General features: G+C 41.4%; 1 protein-coding gene across 2 annotated transcripts in view; it reads right to left on the bottom strand.

Moving 5' to 3' along the window:
* Positions 1–429: 429 nt before the first annotated feature.
* SDC3 (syndecan 3) overlaps positions 430–25,943 on the bottom strand; it is a 124,458-nt gene continuing 98,944 nt past the window's right edge. For both annotated transcript variants that reach the window (XM_056557232.1, XM_056557233.1), the window contains exons 2-5: positions 20,230–20,350; positions 15,039–15,568; positions 6,097–6,391; positions 430–2,927 (exon numbers count right to left, since the gene is read on the bottom strand). In XM_056557232.1, the coding sequence (XP_056413207.1) occupies positions 2,761–2,927; positions 6,097–6,391; positions 15,039–15,568; positions 20,230–20,350 (1,113 nt within the window). In that variant the 3' untranslated portion in view covers positions 430–2,760. The remainder of the gene's footprint in view (positions 2,928–6,096; positions 6,392–15,038; positions 15,569–20,229; positions 20,351–25,943) is intronic.

Genomic DNA, 25,943 nt, shown 5'->3' with positions numbered 1-25,943 from the left:
CCTAAAGATGTGACATAAATCCCGGTTAATGGAAAATAAGAAGAGTGGTCATCTTAAGTGTATTTACATTATTTATTACAATACATTAGTAGGAGAGTCAAAATAGCAGTATAAGTAAGGAATATTAGAATATTAATAGAAAGTGTCCTACCAATCGTCATTTGACTGAACCAACATTTTCTATAATATATGCAAGGTCAGATGTATTTCAGTATTGCCTGACTTGCTTTATATTGAAGGTCTTTGTTTATATAATTTTGTGCCACCTCATGTTGCCTCTTTATTGGATTTATATCTAACTTTTCCAAGTAGACATTGTGTTCTGCATATAAACTAAACCTTCAAAAACTTTGGGCAAACATTAAAACAATTTACATTTAAAAGAATCCATATAAATCATTAGAACAAATGACAAGAAAATAAAAAAAATTCAAATGTTTTAAGTTTTATTTCCTTAATGGGTACAGCACAGAAATAATTATAAAATTATTAAGATACATTAACTGCAACATTGCGTAAAATCATTGGCAAAGGTATAATTTTATTTTTAAGTGAATTGTTTTTTGTTTGCTTGTTGCTCATGTTGCTTTAGCTTTTGGCTTTAAAGTCTGTGCTATGCGACACATTCAGAACAGACTTTAGGAAGCAAATTTTTTTATGCTAAAATCCTAGTGAATTACATACTGTACATACAAAAAATGCTCTATTACAGTATAACCCCAGTACCCACCCCTTCTAGAAATTTCTTCACCACTTATAACAGATGTTTTGTAAGAAATGAACCCACTTTGTAATTGCAGGTAGAATGGCAGAATAATGTACAAAATCTAAATATTATTGAGTCTTGATATGGACCAGTCACGATGCTCCATACTAGAAAGTTTAAGCTAAGGAGTGCTTCCTGTCATAGAGCATCGCAACCAAACACCCCTGGTATGTTACATTCGGTTTCCATGGGGAAAATAACAAACACATAGACTGTCACAGAAATGACATTCAGCTTCGTAGAAAGAAATTCTATTTTGGATGATATCTTCACCCCATCATTCCTGTATATGGTCCTAGTCCTTAAAATGTTTAGTCATTTAAGTTAAAATTAGGATTAAACTATTACAACTTTACTGCCAACATTACAAGTGTCAACATATTGTCAGAGGCCTATCTGAGTCCCTCCAAGCCAAGGATTCTGGGAAAGGGATTAAGGCCTCATGTTTCTCTTCTTTGGTGCTCTATTTCATTTACTTAGAGGTGAACAGCACACAGAAAAAAAAATCTTGCATCATTTTGAGGCATACAAGACATTTAGTTGGAAAAACAAATAAGTCAGGAATAAGAACAGATTCTCATGAATGGTAAGGGTCCCAGAAGTGGGAATCGCCAAAATTATGTTTTCATTTCATAAGCTGAGAATAACTCTTAAGTAATTTTACGCCTATGACATTATAATAACTGTTTAATGGAGAACAAGCGATTAAAGATGAGACTGCAAACTGTCTAAATACATCTATTTAGATACTGGTTCTAAATTCAGCAACCACTGTGCTAAAATAAACATTTTCTGAATAGCATAAGTTCAATTCTTTCAAAACTAGTAGAAAAAAAAAAAAAACACCTTGGGAAAATTAGAAGAGGAACTATAGTGGAAACGTGGTCAATCGATAAACTGCTTGGACAAAATTGCCATTCAGGTTCAAAATACCTTTCAATTACATATGCACTCATCTGCATATAAATAACAAATAAAGGCATGAGAGAATTTTTCCAGGTGTAATAATACAATAATATTGTTTGTTGAGCATTTTTTTGTTTTGTTTTTCTTTAGAGATTACTGTGTAACGTTTAATTATACTTTAATGCACCTCTAAGTAAATAAAGAAGAGGTTTCAGAACTGATGGGGACAAGAGTAACCATAGAAAAAGAGAATTGTACCTCATGAGATTGAAGCTTTTTTCACCTCGAGGTAAGAACATTTGAACCAAGTCCCTTTTTATGGCACTACATTTAACCAAAACACTAATCCTTTTATTACCACAGTACCATTTCATCACTAAAGATGATTCCTATTTTAGTCTTGTTTTCCACATAAGTATATTTGCTGGAGAATGTTTTGTTTAAATGTTTAAAAAAGTTCTTGTTTTTCTAGTAAGACTCCCTAAAATTTCTTAATTTACACCAGATTGTATTTACAGCTTACCGGCAGAGCCTGTGGTCGGACTAGAAATTAACTTGTATAGGTTTAATATAAAGATATTTATAGGATTTTTATACAACATTCCAAATTCCCTTTAGCATGTACATAAACTTCCTACTTTGGAAATCTTATTTTAAAAAAAAACGTCTGCCATCTGGGGCTGCAGAAAATATTTCCTAGCATATGCAAATACTGCAATTTAGGGTGAAATAAAAGGTATCCCTTGTGCTTTTGTGGGTCCCGAATCTGCTACGTGATGGCCACAACGTTATCAGTCAAGCATCGTAAAAGAACCCTCAAGAAAGCACCTGGCAGTTGCGGCCATTTACAGTGTACAAATGCAAAGAGGAATGGATGAAGTAGGAAACCCACATCAGGAGTTTTTTTTGTTTGTTTCCAGAGTGGTGAGGTGTCCTGATCTGGCCATGTTTTATATGACCACCTTTCAGGTAGTTGTGACTTAAAAATGAAAAATAGCCCACATACAGGGCCATGAAAGGAAGATCCGTCCACAGGCTCATTGATCATCAGAATCGGAAAAGGGAGAAGAGGACGACACATCCCTCTATTATGCGTAGAATTCCTCATGATTGTCCGGTTTTTGATAGGAAACGCTGGCCGGTTTGGGCTCTTCCAGGGCATAACTCCCTTCATCTTTCTTTTTCATACGGTAAATCAGAAGCATCACTAGAAATGCAGCAAAAAGGGCTCCGACCACTCCTCCTACTATCACCGCTAGAAAAAGCATAAAAAGTTCATTAACAGTGGCTTAATATTTCAATAAAAAGAGATGATGGTTATTGTGTATTGTGTTTTTAATATTTTTGCATTAGGTCACAATACAATGTATGAGCCTGTATTTTATGCCCACTTTAAGACTCAAAAAAACACTTGGTATAGCCCAGAGCATTAGCAACTAAATTTAGACTAAAGGATAAAAAATATCCTTGATGTAACAATGATTATGTACAAGGAAGATGGAGATCATATGGTCTAGTTTGGGTGTATGAAATGTAATACTTATGCTCTTTGAAGCATTGATCAAAGAGGTGAATGTTATGTCTTCTACACAGGTTTTGATACATCTCCCCAATGAAGCATGAAAACCCTCTATTTTAACTAGAGAAAAAGACCACTGATCATATGCTTTATAATGCATGATAGATACCTTACAGTAAATATATTGCTACATTATAAAGGCGAAAAATGTATTATTAAATACTTTTAATGCACTGTATGTACTTTATTAAATATTTTTTTTTTCAAATGGTTTAAATACAAAAGATTGTGGATCCTTTGTTTTTACTGCAACTTGTATGTCTTAAAATACAGTACAAGTTTAGAGTATGGTTTATTTAGTAAAATACACCAAAGCTTATCAGTACAGTTCACCCTCCCGTCTAGACCGCAATGCAGACTAGACCGGATCCAGGTCTCCTGACGATAATAGACAAAGAAAGCAAAGTCCAGAGCAGTCTCAAAGCAATGTATGTAGTTTATTCAGCAATCAGCCAATATGGAAAACAGATGATGCGTTTCGTCCACGGTAAGTAGCCTTAGTCATGGTATGACTAAGGCTACTTACTGTGGCCGAAAAGCGTCACCTGTTCTCCATGTTGGCTGATTGCTGAATAAACTACATACATTGCTTTGAGACTGCTCTGGACTTTGCTTTCTTTGTCTATTTAGTAAAATACATACAATGCAATTTATAAAGAAAAGTCTGCCAATGTGTGATAGCTTTTAAAGGGAAACTTTGGAAATTTTCTAAATAATTTGTAAAATAGAGGTACTGGGGTCAACTTATATACTAGGGAGAAATTTTTCTTCATGGTTGGAGGTGGTGTACCCACCTCCTCCGATCCCCTGTAGCTGCCACACGGACACTCCTGGTCCTTCTCTTGTCTCTGCATCTTCTGGCTCTGTGTCATCTCAACCCCAGTGAAACTCACCCAATAAGTGACTGAGGTGAGATACTGCTGCGACCACTGATCCTGGTCCTGTGGGGTCAAGATGATTAAGAACCTGGAAGCAGTGGAGACCAGCATAGGACTGGGAGCTTTGGCACAGTAGCTAAGGGGGGGCAAAAGAGGTGAGTATAGTATGTTAATTATTTTTACACCAAGCCCACGCCATGATGTACTTGTACATAGTCCCACCATAACTGTTTTGATTACGAGTCTGCTATCCCCTGTGCTTAGGGTCAGGGAGTCCTGGTAGTGCTGCGGACAAACTGGTTAGCTTAGAACACCAGGTGATTCTGCCTCCATTATACATATTTTTACACATTTCTAGCACTTTGGGTCACATTGACACTTTATCTTTAAGTAGGATCTGTCTAGTTGCACTTTTTGTATGGTTCTTATTCATTCATATAGTATTGCTATTTGATTTGTATTTTTGTGGGTGTAGCTGCATGTTATTGTGATTTATCATTGTATTGCAGTTCCTCCTTTGGGTCATTATACCGAGCACAGGGTAAAGTGTAGCAGGATTACTCCAGTTTACTATATTTTAAGTGATTTTAATTGTATGTACTAATTTTTTGTGTCCAATAAAGATGTTTCATTTTTCTTAATTATTGGGTGTGCATTATCATATAGTTGCTAGCTCACTTTTTTTGGTGTATATGATGTACATCATGGGTTGAGAAAGAGTTAAAGGAGTAGTCTAGTGCAGACTAGTCCTCCTCTATTGTGCCCGGGCTGGAGAAGAAAAATGAAAATAAACTTTCGCCCACCTTCCTGTGTTCTCCCAGGGTGCTGCTACAGTTGATCGTTCCTCTGGTCCCGTCTTCCTTCTTCCGTGTGCTCGGATCGTCACAAGGTGCTCAGCCTATCACCAGCCGCAGCGATGTCCCACCTTGTCCGGTGATAGGCTGAGGGCTGTGTGACGATGCGTGCACAGGAAGAAGGCAAAAGACTGGACTGGAGTACCGATCAGCTGTAGCAGTGCTCCAGGGGAACGTAGGAAGGTGCATGAAAGTTTATTTTCATATTTTTTTCCAGCCCGGGCACAATGGAGGAGGAATCGTCGGCACTAGATTACTCCTTTAATCCTTTTACTCTGGTGCCCTCAACTGCAAGCTTCAAAGAATCTCTGTATACTATACACCCTTTAAACCACTTATATACCAAATGGCTGCATATTGCTAAAGAAGTTGTCAAAATGACTCCATATTCTCTGTAATCCCTTTCTGCTTTGCATCTATTGGCTAAAAATCCCCCTTACAGACTTCCTGTTCTGCCCACACACTGCATTCACTGTACATAACACTGGTAATACTGCTCTACCTCAGCTGCTATCTTCCGCATTTGGTGGAATTATGTGAAGACAATAGAGCTCTAACTAGTATGTGTAACGTGTCTTTAGTGGGTGGGTAGAGAAGCATCCCTATGACAGTAGTAGACAAAAATATTTTCTAGTTAGAGCACACAAACCAAGACATAGGGCCTATTTTCAAGGACTGATAATAGGCCAAATGAATGTTCGTAGGAGCATTCTTTCCTAATTAGAAGGACCAGCGATCAGGAGACAAACATGCAAACCAGCTTGCTCATCGGCAGATGACATCTTTTCAGTAGGTGTAAAAATTATTGTGGGTCGGCAGTATATCTCCCTGTGTAAACAGGAGGTGTGCTGCTCACAATAATGGACATGACCATGACTGGTTGGTTTCATGTCCATTCACATCCAAAAAATGGGCTGCAATATGGCCATGTAAATGGCCCTTTAATGAGCACTTATTGACTTGTACATAGGTAATCTGTACTCGTATGAGTCATTTATCTGCCCTTGTAAAAGGACCTTTAGCCTTTGCATTGTTTTGAAAGTTTAGCTAGCGTTAAAGCATTTAGCTAGCGTTAAAGCATTACTTTTGATGTTTCTGCAAGTAGTCACTCACCTATTAACACTTCTCTTCTCTCCAGAATATTCTTTTGAGGCATCTGTGCCAGGGTATTCCCAGAATCTATAGTGTTGTCAATAAGACCAGTATCTAACTTTCTTTCTCGACCATGATCAGTGGGTGATGTGCCAGGTGGCAATACTTCATTGCCCAGATCAAGTACTGTGGGTGGCTGTGTATGAAATGCTTCCTCCTCCTCTCGGATCTCAAAGTCACCACTTGGTCCTCCACTCACTGGTACCTCTATATCAGTATCACGAGCAGTAGCTATTGTCACCTCCCAGCTGTCTGTCTGTCACCGAAACAAAAAGTATGGATAACTTAAATCAGACAATAATTCATCAAAAAAGATAACATTTAATTGATTTAATTGGATTTTGGGATAATAAATAGGCTTTTACTTTCTCTTCTCCATGTCCTGGTACTAACCTACAGCGCTGTGAAAAGGTATTTGGGGTACATTTATCATTGTTGCTTTGGTAAGCAAGTTCTGAAGGCATTTTTTTTGCTTTGGTTTTGCTTATATGTGACATATTTATCATTCTATCACAGGGGGTTGATAAATTTGGCTCACATAAGCAAAAAACAATAAAATCACTTTGGAATACCATTTTCTTAGCACACATAAGCAAAAAAAATAAAATAAAAAAAAAGTGTGTGTTTTAATTACATTTTTTTTTAACCACTTTTTCCCCCCTAAATGTACTAACCCATTTTTTTTTCCATTTAATTTCAGATCTACTTCAGATTTGGTGGACTACAATGACCAGAGTTTTTTTGTTTAATAGTAACAACATTTTGTAACGAGGGCTTGTGGGGAGTGTTTTTTGGAATAAACGCTTTTTACATTTTTACATTTTTTTTTATTTACTTTACAGGCTTAGTAGTGGAAGCCATCTTATAGACGGAGTCCATTAATAAGCTGAGGCATAGCGTTAGCCCCAAAAACAGCTATCATTAACCCCGATTATTATCCCGGGAAGAGCCGGTAACAGGCACAAAGCGTCAAAAATGGCGCTCCCGGACCTAGGCGGTAAAGGCTGGCATTATTTAGGCTGGGGAGGGCCAATAACAATGGTCCTGACCCACCCTGATAACATTAAGCTGTTGCTGTTTGGTTGGTATCTGGCTGAGAATAAAAATACAGGGAACCCTATGCGTTTTTCTTTTATTATTTAATTAATTATGGAGAAAAAAAATGCAAAGGGGTCCCCATATTTTCATTCTCAGCCAAATACCAACCAAGCAGCAACAGCCTGACGTTAACAGGGTGGGCGAGAACCATTGTTACTGGCCCTCCCCAGCCTAAATAACGCCAGCCTGTTACAACCTAGGCTTAGGAGCACCATATTTGATGCTCTGGGCTTGTTGGTAGCGGCTCTTCCCGGCACCCGTGGTGGTGGGTACCAGGTTAATAATTGGGGGTTAGCCCTAGCTGTTTTTGGTGCCAACGCTAAGCCCTGGCTTAGTAATGGGTTCTGTCTATAACACGGCTTCCCCTACTAAGCCTGTAAACTAAATTAAAAAATTAAAAAAACATGTTTAAAAAAAACTTTTATTCCAGAAAACACTCCCTCACAAGCCCTTGTTAACCATTTTATTAACATTATACAAAAAAAAAGGGTAGTACATTTATTGTAACCCACCCGCACATTTCCTGCCTGCACCGCATGACTACAACTCCCAGCATGCCCTTACAGTAAGGGCATAATGGGAGTTGCAGTCATGCAGCAGGGTTGGGGGAGATGTGCAAGCGGGTGACAAGCTTGTCACCTGCCCCCACTGCATGACTACAACTCCCAGCAAGCCCTTACAGTAAGGACATGCTGGGAGTTGTAGTCATGCGGCGCGGGCGGGTGACAAGCTTGTCTTCCACCCACCCATCTAACACACTCCCACCGTGCCACACAACTACAATTCCCAGCATGTCCTTACAGTAAGGATATGCTGGGAGTTGTAGATGTGTTGCGTGGGCGGGAGATGTGCGGGCGGGTGACAAGCTTGTCACCCTCCTGTACATCTCCTACCCGCTTTCCCACCGTGCCTGTGAGAATTAAAGTAAAAAAAAAAAAAGTCTCACAAAAAGTCTCACCTGCGACTTTGTGTGCGACTTTTTGCACAGCTTCGCTCCCCGACCACCCGCCTGCATCTACCACCCACCTGCTAGCTATTGCAGGACTACAACTCCCAGCATGCCCTTACAGTGAGGACGTGCTGAAAGTTGTAGTCCCAACACCTTGCAGGCAGGTGGTAGATGTGAGTGGGTGCCGAGGAGCGTAGCTGTGCAAAAAGTTGCTCAAAAAGTCTCATTGAAAATGCTGTCATAGGCAAGTTTGTAAGCCAGGTCTGACTTTGCTTACACTTGCGACTTTTTGAGGAGGGGGTTTGCGACTTTTATTTGCTTACGTGCAACTTTCGCAATGATAATACTTGACCACTGCAAAGTAAAAACTGAAAATTGCTTAGGTAGGTCAGATTGATATTTTTTGCTTACCCACAAAAGTCGCACAATAAATTGCTTAGGTGCACATGCAAATTTTTGTGCGACTTTTGTAAGCAAAAAAAAAAGGTTAAATCCCTTGATAAATCTCCCTCTTTGACCTTTCCTAAATTTTTATATTTTTTGTACATTTGTACCATTTAAATGCCTTAGATAATCAAACTAATTTTAGTATTACACAAAGATAGCCCAAGTAAACACACAATGCAGTTTTCAAGTGATCTTTAATTGTGGAATAAAAAGCCTTCCGAACCTTTATGGCTCTATGTGAAAAAGTAAATGCCCTTAAACCTAATAACTGGTTGTGCCACCCTCAGCACCTACAACTGCTATCAAGGGTTTGCGATGACTGACAATGAATCTTTTACATCACTGTGGAAGAAATCTTCCCCACTCTTGGCAAATTCAACCACATAGGAGGATTTTCTAGCATTTTTAAGGTTATGCCCCAGCATCTCAATCGAATTTAAGATCGGACTTTGACTAGGCCACTCCAAAGTTTTGCCATTTAGATGTGGACTTGCTGTTGCCATTTTGGATTTTTTTCCTTCTGCAGAACCCAAGTGCACTTTAGTTTGACGTTACGAACTGAAGGCAGGACATTTTCCTTTAGGACTTTTTGGTAAAGAGCAGAATTCATGGTTCCATCAATCACTGCAAATCGTCCAGATCATGAAGCAGCAAAGCAGCCCCAGCCAACCCCACTGCCACCGCCATCTTTGACTGTTGGTATGATGTTTTTTTTAATGAAATGCTGTGTTACTTTTATGCTAGATGTAACGATATGCACACCTTATAAAAAGTTCAACAAAGTTCAAACTGACATGTTTTCTTTATTCATTAGGTCCGTCCAAATACAACAATATGCATTGAATTAATTTACTACTATTAAAAAAGGAAAACTTTTTGTTTGCAGCTTCCGGCTGCCATGAAAAATGATCAGAGCCTACCAGTCGTATAGCAGGGGTGCCGATCGGACAGCTGACTGGCACCGCTCCTGTCAACAGTATTTATGGCACTTCTCCTTATAAGGCTAAACCCACTCATAACCAAAGTTATTACCATTAATTATCTTGGCACCTTGGCTTCAATGGCACCTGTCAAGTGAGTGGTGGAATATATATTAGACACCAAGTATACAGTCAGTTCTTTAACCCCTTAAGGACCCAGCCCAAATATACCTTAAGGACCCGGCCATTTTTGGAACATCTGACCACTGTCACTTCAAGCATTAATAACTCTGGGATGCTTTTACCTTTCATTCTGATTCCGAGATTGTTTTTTCGTGACATATTCTACTTTGTGTTAGTGGTAAAATTTTATCGATACTTGTATCATTTCTTGGTGAAAAATTCCAAAATTTGATGAAAAAATTAAAAATTTTGCATTTTTTTTAAACTTTGGAGCTCTCTGCTTATAAGGAAAATGGATATTCCAAATAAATTATACACTGATTCACATATACAATATGTCTACTTTATATTGGCATCATAAAGTTTACATGTTTTTACTTTTGGAAGACATCAGAGGGCTTCAAAGTTCAGCAGCAATTTTCTAATTTTTCACAAAATTTTCAAAATCGGAATTTTTCAGGGACCAGTTCAGTTTTGAAGTGGATTTGAAGGGCCTTCATATAAGAAATACCCCACAAATGACCCAATTATAAAAACTGCACCCCTCAAAGTATTCAAAATGACATTCAGTAAGTGTGTTAACCCTTTAGGTGTTTCACAGGAATAGCAGCAATGTGAAGGAGAAAATTCAAAATCTTCATTTTTTACACTCGCATGTTCTTGTAGACCCAGTTTTTGAATTTTTACAAGTGGTAATAGGAGAAAAAGCCCCCAAAATTTGTAACCCAATTTCTCTCGAGTAAGGAAATACCTCATATGTGTATGTCAAGTGTTCGGCGGGCGCAGTAGAGGGCTCAGAAGTGAAGGAGCTACAATGGGATTTTGGAGAGTGAATTTTTCTGAAATGGTTTTTGGGGGGCATGTCACATTTAGAAAGCCCCTATAGTGCCAGAACAGCAGAAAACCCCACATGGCATACCATTTTGGAAACTACACCCCTCAAGGCACGTAACAAGGGGTGCAGTTAGCCTTAACACCCCACAGGTGTTTGACAACTTTTTGTTAAAATTGGATGTGTAAATGGAAAAAAAAAAATTCCCACTAAAGTGCAGTTTTCCCCCCAAATTTACTCAGAAGAGAAGGAGTCACATTTGGCTTTTTGAAAGCAACTTTTGCTGAAATGGTTTTTTGGGGGCATGTCGCATTTAGGAAGCCCCTGTGGTGCCAGAACAGCAAAAAATACCCACATGGCATACTATTTCCGAAACTACACCCCTCAAGGAACGTAACAAGGGGTCCGCTGAGCCATAACACCCCACAGGTGTTTGACAAGTTTTCGTTAAAGTTGGATGTGTAAATGAAAAAATTATTATTATTTTTTTTTACTAAAATGCAGTTTTTCCCCTAAATTTTACATTTTTACAAGGGGTAATAGAAGAAAATGAGCCCCAGAATTTGTAACCCCATTTCTTCTGAGTATGGAAATACCCCATGTTAGGACGTAAAATGCTCTGCTGGCGAACTACAATGCTCAGAAGAGGAGGAGCGCCATTGAGCTTTTGGAAAGAGAATTCGTTTGGAATGGTAGTCAGGGGCCATTTGCTTTTACAAAGCCGCCCGTGGTGCAAGAACAGTGGACCCCCCACATGTGACCCCATTTTGGAAACTAAACCCCTCACAGAATTTAATAAGGGGTGCAGTGAGTATTTACACCCCACTGGCGTTTGACAGATCTTTGGAACAGTGGGCTGTGCAAATGAAAAGTGGGGCGTAAATTCTCACTGTACCCCTTATTACATTACATGAGGGGTGTAGTTTCCAAAATGGGGTCACACGTGTCGGGGGTCCATTGTTCTGGCACTATGGGGGCTTTGTAAACACAATGGCGCTCCTTCTCTTCTGAGCATTGTAATTTGCCCGCAGAGCACTTTAAATTCACATATGGGGTATGTTCTTACTCAGAAGAGATGGGGTTACAAATTTGGGGGGCTTTTTTCCTATTTTCCCTTGTGAAAATGAAAAATGTAGGGTAACACGTGCATATTAGTGAAAAAAAAAATTGTTTTTATTTTCCCATCCAACTTTAACGAAAATTCGTCAAACACCTGTGGGGTTTTAATGCTCACTATACCCCTTGTCACGTTCCGTCAGGGGTGTAGTTTCCAAAATGGGGTCACATGTGGGTATTTTTTTTTTTGCGTTTGTCAGAACCGCTGTAAAATCAGCCACCCCTGTGCAAATCACCAATTTAGGCCTCAAATGTACATAGTGCGCTCTCACTCCTGAGCCTTGTTGTGCGTACGCAGAGAATTTTACGCCGACATATGGGGTATTTCCGTACTCAGGAGAAATTGCGTTACAAATTTTGGGGGTCTTTTTTTCCTTTTACCGCTTGTGAAAATAAAAAGTATGGGGCAACACCAGCATGTTCGTGTAAAATTTTTAATTTATTTACAGTAACAGGCTGGTGTAGCCCCCAACTTTTCCTTTTCACAAGCGGTAAAAGGGAAAAAAAGACCCCCAAAATTTGTAGTGTAATTTCTCCCGAGTACGGAGATACCCCATATGTGTCCCTAAACTGTTTCCTTGAAATACGACAGGGCTCCGAAGTGAGAGAGCGCCATGCACATTTGAGGACTAAATTAGGGATTGCATAGGGGTATTCTACACCAGTGATTCCAAAACAGGGTGCCTCCAGCTGTTGCTAAACTCCCAGCATGCCTGGACAGTCAGTGGCTGTCCAGAAATGCTGGGAGTTGTTGTTTTGCAACAGCTGGAGGCTCCGTTTTGGAAGCACTGCCGTACAAGACGTTTTACATTTTTATTGGGGGGGGGGGGGGGGGGACAGTGTAAGGGGGTGTATATGTTGTGTTTTACCCTTTATTATGTGTTAATGTAGTGTAGTGTTTTTAGGGTACTTTCGCACTGTCGGGTTACGGTGAGTTTCCCGCTAGGAGTTTGTGCTGCGGCAAAAAATTTGCCGCAGCCCAAACTTGAAGCAGGAAATTTACTGTAAACCTGTCCGTGTGAATGTACCCTGTACATTCACATTGGGGGGGGCAAACCTCCAGCTATTTCAAAACTACAACTTCCAGCATGTACTGACAGACCATGCATGCTGGGAGTTGTACTTTTGCAACAACTGGAGGCACACTGGTTGGAAAACCTTCAGTTAGTTTCTGTTACCTAACTCAGTATTTTCCAACCAGTGTGCCTCCAGCTGTTGCAAAACTACAACTCCCAGCATGTACTAATCACCGAAGGGCATGCTGGGAGATGTAGTTATGCAACAGCTGGATGTACCCAACTACAACTCCCAGCATGCCGAGACAGCTGTTTGCTATCTGGGCATGCTGGGATTTGCAGTTTTGCAACATCTGGAGGGCTACAGTTTTTAGACCAGTGCACAGTGATCTCCAAACTGTGGACCTCCAGATGTTGCAAAACTACAATTCCCAGCATGCCCAGACAACAAACAGCTATGTGGGCATGCTAGGAGTTGTAGTTTTGCAAGATCTGGAGGGATATAGTTTAGAGACCACTGTATAGTGGTCTCAAACTGCAGCCCTCCAGCTGTTGCAAAACTACATATTCCAGCATGCCCAAACAGCTGTCTGGGCATGCTGGGAGTTGTAGTTTTGCAACATCTGGAGGGCTACAGTTTAGAGACCACAGTCTCAGACTGTAGCCCTCCAGATCAATTTACCGGCTTCCGTAGGATCCCAGGAGCCGTCCTCTTCTGACGCACGTCTCGCCGACCGCCAATCACCGTCGCCGCAGCCCCCGGATCGGTAAGTGGACGTCGGCGCTCGGTCCCCTTCGGTTCCCCGTTCTGCCCCACCTATTGTGGGTGGGCAGGATGGGGAAAACTAAAGTTAACCCCCCCGCCCCCCATCTGCTATTGGTCGTCGCATCTGACGATCAATAGCAGACCAATAGCAGGGATAGGAGGGGTGCCACCCCTGCCACCTCACTCTTATGCCTACAGGGGGATCATGGGTGTCTTAGACAACCGTGATCCCCCTTATATTCCGGGTCACCATAGACCCATATGACCCGTGTGAATTCACTTGCGATTTGCGCCGATCGCCGACGGGGGGGCTGGGTCTGATGACCCCTCTGGGCATTTGTGCGGGTTGCCTGCTGATTGATATCAGCAGGCATCCCGGTCCAATCCCCGCCCGGATACGCCCTGGGTCCTTAAGTACCAGGACGTCAAGGCGTATCCATAGGCCCTAGGTCCTTAAGTGGTTAAATTGATGTATTAGGTTCACGCTACCATCAAAGGTTCTAAAGTCAGGAGTTCCATCAGATAAGACAGAAAGAATAGCACATCATGCAGCACTATACTTCCTGTGAAAAACAAAGGATACCACAATAGAACCCATTATAAATCAAAGCGGTAGTGTCTGTCCTTTTATGGGTTTGGCACTGTCCCTGTGATGTATGTTATAGCTGAGTGTGAATAGAGCTTCAGAAGTACAGAAGAATATCCAAAATAGAAGATGTGGTGGGGTATTTCCTGCAAGCAGTGGTTCCTACTTATCACAAGTGGTCCATAAAAAAGCAACCAGTAAATTGGTGACAGGGTCAAGAGCACCCAAGGTTTACTGGTGCATGTGGGGAGTGAAGGCTAATCTGTACTACAGTAGCCATTGTATGCTATCAGACACGATTGCTGAAAAAAGGTGTCAGCACACAGGGGCATGTCATCAGAATGAAATGCAATTTAGGAAAGGCCTTAAAGCTTACTTAAATTTAGCTAATTGACTATGTGACATAACATTACTAGCCACACATTATAATTTTTAAGTAAGTGGTTTGAGATGTAAATCAATATACACACCTGGGTACACACCCACTGAACTGTTTTGTTCAACATTTGAACCTTGTTGTTCAAGGTGATTTTGAATTGCAGTCCCCAAACAAGAGGAAGACCAACTACTCCAAAAAAAATATTAATGTACGGCTAAAATTACCAATATCAATGGCACATAGAGTGGCTATTATTAATATGAAAATGTTGCCTGGAGTCCTGTTCTTTTTGTATGACTCCCCCATATGGATTCTGAAAACATGTTTTAGGGCTATGGAGACGTTGAAGAATAAGATAATCTGGGGGAGAACGAGAATGAAATATTCCCAGTTGAACTGAAATATTATTTTTAAATATTGTGGGATCTCTACACATTTAAAGAATAAAATTAGGTAAAATATTCAGAAATATAAATTAAGAATTGCTGAATATGATGAGGATGATGGACTGTACTGCTTGTTTTATACATACAGTTCCAGATTTTCCCTGATTCTTTAAAACTAAGTTAAAAATTAAAACACCTTATGATTGTTCCATATTTGTGTCTCACCTGTGGTTGTTGAGTTGGAGTCACTTCTTCCAAATCCTCTATTTCACTGTCATCTACAACAGTTGACTGTATTGTTATGTCTTCTTGAGTAGGCCACTGCTGGCTGCTTCCCTGATCTGGAGTAGTCCCAAAGCTTTCAGAAATATCATCCCATTCCTTGGTTTCTTCCTCTGTTGTAGTAGGCATTATTGTTGTTAAAGTGGAAACTATTATAACAGGCTGTAATCGGCGTACCTCAGTTGTTCTGGCTGTAGCTGTGGTTACAGCAGCAGTAGTTGCTGCTTCTTTGGTAGGTATAGTCGGTGTAGGTGCAGCAGTTATGGATGGTGTTTCTGGAGCTTCAAGAAGAACCCATTGGTGGTGTCGATGTACTAAAGTTGCTTGTGTTGTAGGAGGAAGCCAAGTTGTCTGTACAGAAGGAAGTATGTCTACTGTAGGTGCTGGTTTTAGTGCTGTGGCTGTTGGAGGAGCAATGGGTGTTTCTGTAGTGAATCTGACCCCAAAATCCAGCCTGGACTCCATCTCAAAATCTAAAAGTAGATGAACAGAGTGATTTAAATGTTTTTAATTTTTTTTTTATATATATTATTATTTGGGTATTCATCTTTCCTGAGCTGTTTTTAAAGGATTTAAACATATACATTATGGCAAACCCCATGGGCACAATGGTCTGAAGGAGACCCTATTCACTTGAATGGGAGCATTTCCTAGACATGTTTTGTGACCTTTACAGAGGTCATTGTGCAGTGAGGGGGTGGTTGAGCTCAGAGCTTCAGCTATTGTGAATGGTGTCTTCTCTATATACAGGTGTCACCTTTCACTGTACTCCCATCTGTGATGACAAAGAGGATACTGCTGGAAAATAATATGTACAGAACAGGAAGCATCAGATTAGTTTATGGCTGAGTGATCAGAATGAATACTGCAAGATTATTTTATAATATAGATAGTAACATATAAGTAATTCATATAATTCATATAAGAAAAAAACATCACCAACATTCCCTTTTTTTTGTTGTGTACTGCAGTACGGTGGTCCCTCACAATACAACGGCTTCAGGTTACAATATTTTCAGCATAAAATGGTCTTTTCTGGACCATTGTAACTTAAAACTATAACTAACATATAATACTATAGACAGTCCAGATCTGGAAAATGTGTCAATGGCTGGAAGAACTTACCTATCAGAATGGGCAGTTTACTGGTAAAACACCTGTATTACTGAACTGCATGCACTGACTGGCTACAGTACACGGAGGTACTACATGTTCTGTAATACTTTTTACCAGTGTTCGAGCTAGATGCTCCTTTGGACACTAAGTAAGAGTGGCTCCATTTAACTTTCTTGGTACACTGTGTGTACTGTACCCTGAAGAAGCTCCTGTCTGCTTCCAGCAGCTTTCTTACGTTTATATGTATTAGATATCTACTTTTTTTTTCTTTTTTAAAGGAGAACTCCAGCAAAACTTAAGTAGCTGATCGCGGGGAGTCAGACCGCTGGGACACCCCACAATTTCTGGAACGGGACAATGGCTCACTAGTGAGGAGCGCCTGTCGTCTACAAGCAGATGACATGTGCTTCATTTATTTCTATGGGAGTGCCGATGATGCTGTAATCTGGTCTTTCTCCCAGAGATCGTGCGGGGTCCCAGCGGTCAGACACCCCCTCCACCCCCGTGATTAATCCTTGCTTTTTCCTATTTTTGGATGATATTTTGGGGCCTAGAATGAGGTGACCAGAGGATACGTTTCAGATTGCGGGAGGTCTGACCGCTGAGACCCCCACAATCTGCTGCCTGGTGCCCCGGCTCTACTCCTGCACGAAGCAGGGGTCAGCACATGCCCTCCATTCATCTCTATGGGAGAGCTGAAGTGCCATACTCTGGTATCTCTGGCTCTCTCATAGAGATGTATAGAGGGGGCAAGGGGATACATTTTTGCAAGCTGAACTACTTCAATGAAACGAGGACTATATAGTAAAGTAGGGAACATTCCAATATACACATGTAAAACAGTGATTATGAATGACCCTTTTATAAAATGGTAATCCATATGGATAACAAATTGCCTATATTGTGCCCTCCACTCTCCTTCACCACAGTTGCCTGTATTAGCAGTGTTTCCCAGACAATTTGCTAATAATGAGCATAAATTCACTTGCACAGAAGAAAAGGAGTTTAAGTGGATAAAATATACCAGAGCCGACTGCATAGTATTATATTGGGATACATTCTCAGCTTATCTGTATTGTCATTTAAACAGCACGGAATTAACAGAGCTATAAATATAAAGTAAACTGAATAAGCAAATGCAGAAAATTGAATTGACCTTCCACAACTAGACATGTAGTAATGGTGCATTTCAACATCAAAACCTTTTAGAAGAAAAATATGCACTGCAATAAGTCTTAAATACAGTTGGCAGATGTGGCTTGTGTCAGAAAATTGGATGTGATGCCCACAATTTAAGCCTATCTAACCTGACAAATGTATTTATTACAACAATCACTAAGAATCGTTTTCTTAATGATCCATTATTCTATTACTTGTATCTTCTGTCTACAGATGGCTGTCTCTTTTGTGTGGATGAAAATCTGGCTTGGCTTAAGGGGTATTCCCTTCTAATTTATGATGCCCAACCCCCCCCCCCCCCCCCCCCCCCCCCCGATTCTGAGAAAGGGGGTAAAAGAAGGAGCACACTGTTCCTTTCATTCTCTACAGGGCGGCCAAACATTTTTGAGCGCTGACCTTGGAAATGTTATGCAGCCTCATAGAGAATGAATGGAGTGCTGTAAGGTCACACAATGATTTGTCACCATCCTATGGAATGGGGATACCGAGCTGAAATGGGAATTCCCCTTTAAATCCATACTCCTCTTCCAAGGGTCTTAAATGGCTTGGAAATCGACTTACAGGGTAGCTACCTCCAAGTGGTGGCACTAATTTGCTTTTTTTCCCCCAGGAAGCACTGCCTGTCATAAGAGTATGTTAACTAGGGCAAAAACTGTGCTGAAAATACCAACTCAAAATCAGAGTCTACTTGTCTAATACAGAGTTTCCAAAGACTACTTATGGGGCATTATCATACAGCACAGGACAATGTTAAAAGTAATTTTCTTCATGAGTGAGGACGGGCAGGAGGACATGAGCACGTGGTGGGGACTACTGTTAGAGGTCTGTTGTGGTGGCATTCTGGGTGGAGCTAAAAGTTCTTTGGTTTGGTAAAAAGCAAAAATGGTGGAAGCACATGCAGCAGGCTCAGGAACTGTGCACAATCTATAAGCAATGGTTGTCAGTTGGTTTTCGCAGATAAAACTGTGCTACACTGACAGGGTTCAGAGGTAACTCTGGCTGTTTAACTACTTACATGATGCAGTTAATATCAGTCACAGCATCTAAGGGGTACAACAGAGAGAAATGGCTCAGTCACCTGATTGACCTTTCTATGATTTGAATGGGGGATGTCATTGGGTTGTCATAGCAGAACTGCCACCTTAGTACTCCTACCAGGCCCTGGCTTAATAGAACATGATTAGGCACAATACATTGCAAACCACTGCAAGTAACGACTTAAAGAGAACCTATCAGGTCCCTAGGGCCTTACATACTGGTCCCAGGACCTGTTTTTTTCAGCTCTATGCAATGCATCAAAGAGCTATAAAATAACTTTGAATGCTCGCCATGACTGATATCTAATCATGGGGGAGGAGATGCAGCGGCTTCCAGTAACACTCATCATACTCTCCTCCCACCTATACTGGTTTGACTGGCAGCCTGAATGCTGAATGAAGCCCTGTATGTCAGGCATGGCTGGCAGGTGAAGGAGACAGCAAACAGTCACCTCCCCTCACCCATGACTGAATACACGTCATCTAAACTCGCTTCTTTTAACCTTTCAGGTGCTGGGGCCAGTGTATGAGGCAAACGATACCTGTCAGGTTCTCTTTAAAAAATGTAAATAAATAAATAAAAAGTTCAATAAAAATTTAAATTTTATATTAAAAAAAAAAAGCAAACATTGGTTTGAACAAAGGTTTAAACTATAAAAACATTTTTCCGTTCATTTTATTAAAAAGAAAAACAAAGCAAAAAAAAAGATAAATAAACAGTAGCCGCATCTGTAAAAGTCAGAACTACTAGAACAGGGGTCGGAAACCCGCGGCTCTTTTACTCCTTTGCCGCGGCTCCGCGAGTCTGTCCCGGGTCCCGGTCACCCTCATTCCGGGACAATGCAGTGTCCCGGAATGATCTGAGCCCGTGAGCTGCCGTCACGGCGTCGTCGGATTACTTACCTGCCCTGGTGCCATCGGAGCGGAGTCTCTTCTTCCAGGGCCGCGTGGATCCTCACTGTCATGTGACAATGTAACGTCACATGACAGTGACGTCACCGGCCTGCGCCTCAGTCGAGGAGCGCCGCCGGGAGAGGAAGACGCCACGCGAGGAGCTGGTGAGTATGTAAAGTACATTACTCACTTGACAGCGGGGCGTTAACCCCGAAGCAGCATTAATGCTGCCACGGGGTGAGGGGTTAACGCTACTGCTGCCATGGCGTGAGGGGTAACTTAACCCCTCACCCCATGGCAGTGGCAGCGTTATCGCTGCCGCGGGGTGAGAGGTTAACACTGCCGCTGCCATAGGGTTGAGGGGTAACTTAACCCCTCACCCCATGGCAGCGGCAGCATTATCGCTGCCTTGGGGTGAGAGGTTAACGCTGCCGCTGCCATGGGGTGAGGGGTTAAGTTACCCCTCACCCCATGGCAGCGGTAGCGTTAACCCCTCACCCCAAGGCAGCATTAACCACCCTCTCCCCAGTGCATTAACCCCCCTCTCCCCAGCCCACCCCAGGCCTGGGCCCAAAAAAAGCCCACCCCAGGCCTGGGCCCAAAAAAAGCCCACCCCAGCAAAAATATATTTTACATTGTTAAGTGAAAGTCCTTTTTTTCTTCAGATTGACAGCTGACTGCACGATCCTGTATATATAGCATTAAGGTAAGAAACAATATATGCAGTGTTCTATTTTTTTTAAATGTCGCAATGGTTTTGCGGCTCCCAGGTTTTTTTTTCTTCGGAAACGAGTCCAAGTGGCTCTTTTTGTCTTAAAGGTTGCAGACCCCTGTACTAGAACATCATGTTACTTATTCTGCATGGTAAGAACTGTAAAAACAAATTATGGAATAGCACCCAAATTTACCACCGGATCCTGATCCAGAATAGACATCATCTGTATCGTCCTCATCAAGGAAATCATCATCTCCAGAACTTTCTAGATCAAATGGTTTTTCATCTTCGAATTCCTTACGCCATCGTTGAGCCTGTAAAGGACAGAGAAAAAGTTGATGCTTCTAAAAGTAACACAGAATTCAATTTTCCAGTTGGGTTCATCACTGTGCAGACTTTTTGTGACATTTGATTTATAGTAATTGCATATCAAATCTAATAGTGAAAAAATACTGTAGACTTCAGTAACCAGTATTACTACTCTGGGAGTCAGGAGAAGTTTTCAAACAATAAAACTTTCATAGAAAAGAAACCAAAAATGACACTTTGTTCAGACAATATTTCCTTCACTGATGACAACACAGTTAGGCTTGGTTCACACAACGGAATTTCCGCCTGCAATTCTGCTTTGAAATTGCAGGCAGAAATTCCCCTTTACTGAAATGTATAGTGTAGTGAATGGGTTTCCGTTCACAAATTCACACTTTGGAATTTATGAAGCGAAATTTGTGAACGGAAAATCCGCTTGGAAATTTCTGCCTGAAGAATGGCCTTGCTCATTCTTCAGGCAGACATACTCGCGGAACACATTGCAGTCTATTGGAGACTGCAGTGTCCGCGCGGTCCTAGCGCCGACTGATTCAGTCAGCGCTGGCCGCACTTGGAATCTCTGGGTGGAAATTTTCTGCCCGGATATTCTGCAGTGTGAACCTAGCCTTAATGCAGGTTGCAATGATATTCTTGCCAGAATTTTGACAAAAACCTTGACAGAGCATTATAGCCTCTACTACTATTACAGAACATTGGCCAATATGTATACCCCTGTAGCTAAAATCCATGTAGCGAGTGTGTAAGCTCTGCTATAATTTAAAGGGAATATGTCATCAGAAAAAGTCAAGTTTCTATGTTTTTACAGAATTGTTAGTGCAGTTTTTACTGTATATAGTTATAAAATAATCCCAAAATGATGCAATTCTTAGTCTGGCCACTGGTCAGTTTTCAGCAGGCAGGATTACTGGTGACACCAGTATATAGATAAACCGGGGACCAGTCACAGCTCACCTACTCCCTGCACAATGATCTATGCACAGGTCACACAGCATGTCCAGAAAACCTTACATAGACATCCGTGATTCCCATCCGGTCTTTTGTTTCCTAAGCCCCTTGTAGAGGAGTGAAGCTTGTCTCTAAATCCTGTTAACAGAGCTAGGCAGAAGATCAAGCAATATTGCTGCCCACAGTAATAATGTAAAAAAAAAAAAAAGGATTGTGTAGGAATAGCCAATAACTTATACCAGAATATCGGTATATGTTATCGGCTATCGGCCTTAATGTTCACAGACTATAAGTATCGGCCCTAAAAAAATCAATATCGGTCGATCCCTAAAAAATAATATTTTTTTCCCCCTGGTATAAGTATACCTTTTTGTTATTCTGAATTTGACACAGAATGTGTCCTTACTCTAGATCTCTGCCTTCCCTGAATATTATCTGTCAGACCTGATTTTAAAATTGTGCAACCACATGTCAGTATATAGATTCTGTTACCTTGCTTCAGACTTACTAGTAGTCCATCAGTTGTGGCAGTTAAGGGTTTTTAATCAACTGGTGCCAGAAAGTTAAACAGATTTGTTAATTACTTCTATTAAAAAATCTTAATCATTCCAGTACTTATTAGCTGCTGAATACTACAGAGGAAATTATTTTATTTTTGGAACACAGAGCTCTCTGCTGACATCATGACCACAGTGCTCTCTGCTGACATCTCTGTCCATTTTAAGAACTGTCCAGAGTAGGAGAAAATCCCCATAGAAAATATATGCTGCTCTGGAAAGTTCCTAAAATGGACAGAGATGTCAGCAGAGGGCACTGTGCTCGTGATGTCAGCAGAGAGCACTGTGTTCAAAAAAGAAAACAATTTCCTCTGTAGTATTCAGCAGCTAATAAGTACTGGAAGGATTAAGATTTTTTAATAGAAGTAATCTACAAATCTGTTTAACTTTCTGGCAGCAGTTGATAAAAAAAAGTTTTCCACCGGAGTACCCCTTTAAAGTCTACACAGCCTACAAATCTATGCACAAAATACCCCCCCCCCCAATGAGTGGCACTTTTATGTAAAGTTTGCAAAATCTCTTACACTCTGTGCCTCATTTAGCCTAGACCAATCCCATCTGTGAAATAGTGGGTCCATGTTCCTATGCTGATGCCTGACTGTTGTATTCATAGATGGAAGCCATAGGTGCAGCTCTTGTTATGGCAAACTTGGCCATCCCTGTGCTATATGAATGGTTGGCACGTAATACTCCATTCAGTTTCTACCCTGGTAAATCATCAGTACTCCCTGTGATAGAACACCCACTTCATTTGCATGTATTCTGACTTTCAGCAAGCATAAGCACCCCAATCCTGGTGAATTCCCAGAAATGGTAGGATTTCCATGTGTAGCTAATAGTAAGAGCACACCTCATTCACTGACATCCAGATCCATTTAAAGGATATTATACTAAAGTGATTCAGCACTTCACATAATCCAAAGCAGTTCAGATAATTAGTCTAATAATAATAGAAGATCATTTCCATGCTAATACTGTATCACTGAGTCTTCAGCTGGGAGTCATAGAATAGTGTGAAATATAGTCTCAGGGATGTGGAAATCCTATAGCCCGATGCCCGGGACAAGTAGTTTTGGGCTTCGGGCAGGTGAATTGTTTATAGATTTAGCCCTGTATCGGGCGAGCAGGGAGAGACAGACTTCCCCCTTATTTTTCTTTAATGTCGGTGTGAGGCGCAGGAGCGGATGGAAGTCTCCACCTCACACCGGGCTCAGAGTGTATGGAGGGGGCGGCCTCGAGCTGACTGCAGAGCCCCCTTATCTCCCCTCCCGGAGGATGGACGGAGCTCAGAAGACACAGCAGGGTGAGAGAAAGGACGAGCACAGCTCCGTGCACAGCTCCATCCCCCACACACAGCTCTACCCCTCCCCCTCACCCTGATCTGTCTCCACAGGACCTAATCCACCACGGGGCGGTTGCTTGTTTGCACGGGGAAAACACAGAGCAGGGGGGGTGAGGGGGAGGACGGAAATCTCACCTCACACCGGCCGGGACTACAGCTCTGATGTCCACTCATGGCGGCTCAGGTGAGGAGACCAAGAATACAGGCGGCGCAGGAAGGGTGGGTGTATATGTATGGTGTGAGTGTATGTGTGATGTGTGTATGTAATGTATGATGGGGGGGCAGCTGCAGGTGTATGTATGATGTGTGCATATGTATGGGGTATATCAGTGTTTCCCAACCAGGGTGCCTCCAGCTGTTGCAAAACTACAACTCCCAGCATGCTGGGAGTTGTAGTTTTGCAACAGCTGGAGGCACCCTGGTTGGGAAACACTGGTGGATATGTATGGTGTGAGTGTATGTGTGTATGATGTCTATGTGTGATGTGTATGTAATGTATGATGTCTATGTGTGATGTGTATGTAATGTATGATGTGTGTATAATGTCTAAGTGTGATGTGTGTGTATGTAATGTATGATGTGGGGGGGGGCAGCGGCAGGTGTATGTATGATGTGTGCATATGTATGGTGTATATGTATGGTGTGAGTGTATGTGTGTATGATGTCTATGTGTGATGTGTGTATGATGTCTGTCTATGTGTGATGTGTATGTAATGTGTGATGTGTGTGTATGTAATGTATGATGTGGGGGGGCAGCGGCAGGTGTATGTATGATGTGTGCATATGTATGGTGTATATGGTGTGAGTGTATGTGTGTATAATGTCTATGTGATGTGTGTGTGTGATGTGTGTATGTGATGTATGATGTGGGGGTGTATCAGCGGCAGGTGTATGTATGATGTGTGCATATGTATGGTGTATGTGTGTATGTAATGTATGATGTGGGGGGGGCAGTGGCAGGTGTGTGTATGTATGATATGGGGGCAGTGGCTGGTGCATGTATGATGTGTATGCATGAATGCTTTGTATAGGAGCGGACTGTCACGTCGGGCATTAGGGCAGTTGTACCATCTAATTTTATTTATTTTTAGTGGCACCCGCACTGAATTGCACCCCCAGAATCCTGCCCCCTTCATACTCACCCGCCAACCAAGAGCCCCACGGATGCACACAAACACGCCCGAACCAAAACTACAACTCCCAGCATGTTGGACCATAACCAAAACTGTAGAACTATAAAGTGCAACATGCTGGGAGTTGTAGTTTTGGTTCGGGTCAGCTGCAGAGCTATAGGCTGGGTGTTGTAGTTACTAACTGTAATTCCCAGTATTCCTTGACACAGCCTATGGCTCTGCAGCTGACACAAACCAAAACTACAACTCCCAGCATGTTATACAATAACCTTAACTGTACTATACAGTGCAACATGCTGCAACACCCACACAACCATAGGCTGTATCAGGGCATGCTGGGAGTTGTAGTTATCTAGTAACTAAATGCAACTTCCAGCATTTTCTGACACAAAATGCAGCACATAAACTGGAGAAGCAGAACCCCCCCCCCCCCCCCCCAGTAACACATAAGTCCCTATTGAGACTGAAAAATAGTGATTAAAATATTTTAAAAAGTGCGTATACATGTGAATAAGCCCCTTTCCTAATAAAAATTTCCAATTTTCTTTAAATAAAAATAATGTACAAAAATAAACATAAGTGGTATCGCTGCATGTGGAAATGTCCAGACTATTAAAATATAATGTTAATTAAACCGTACGGTGAACGGTGTAAATGTAAAAAATAGTCCAGAATTGTTCATTTTTGGTCACTTACATAGTTACATAGTTAATACGGTCGAAAAAAGACATATGTCCATCAAGTTCAACCAGGGAGAAATTTTTTATAAGGTGATCAAAAAGTTATATCTAGACTTTTCTGGGCTTGTCTCAGGCGTAAGAGGAGCTACAGCTCTCCCGCCGCTAATAGCCTGGCATACTGCGATCACCTATTAACCCATTAGATCATCGCTGTCAGCAGTGTCTAAAGGGATCTTATATCCATCCCTGGTGGTCTAGTGGGGGGGGATCAGACTATTTTGGTTGAAATTATTTCATCAACCAGGACAAGTGGATTTTCTTGAGGGACAAGTAGATTGTGTTACGCTTTAGTCCCTTGGACAAGTAGTTTTTTTTTTAATTTCCACACCCCTGAGTCTACTAACCCAATTACACTCCTGGCACCATCCTTCAATATACAGCAATTCATCCCACATATACATTTGTATATCTCATATGGAAGAAAAGAAACCCAATCTCTCAGTGCCTCAGTTATTCTTTGATTTCATTTATTGGTTGTTTTTTTGTTTGTTATTTTAGGAAAATGTCCATATTTTTATATTTTCATTGTTTCCAGATACAGCCATGTCTGGTCAGTTGAAGAATACTTTCACAGTTCCCATTAAACAATTCAGAGTCAACATAATAGCATTCTATCCCACTGCCACCTGTAAGATGTGGGAGACATTTCTAGACTTCGCCTCCTCTGAAGCCCTATTATGGCTGCGAACAATTCCGACCTATACTACGGCCATGTGCAGAAGCCCTTTGTCTCTTTGCTGCAATGCTTCTCTTCTGTTCTGTTCACATGGTACTAAACAGCGTGTCTACATCACAGATTCCCCTTCCATATGTTTTTCATTCACTGTCCAGGATGACAATAGGTTCGAGTGAATGCTTGG

The sequence above is a fragment of the Hyla sarda genome, chromosome 2, assembly GCF_029499605.1.
Source record: "Hyla sarda isolate aHylSar1 chromosome 2, aHylSar1.hap1, whole genome shotgun sequence".
NCBI classification, from domain to species: Eukaryota; Metazoa; Chordata; class Amphibia; order Anura; family Hylidae; genus Hyla; species Hyla sarda.
The sequence above is the reverse complement of the archived record's forward strand: the minus strand, read 5'-3'. Positions and strand labels throughout refer to the sequence as shown.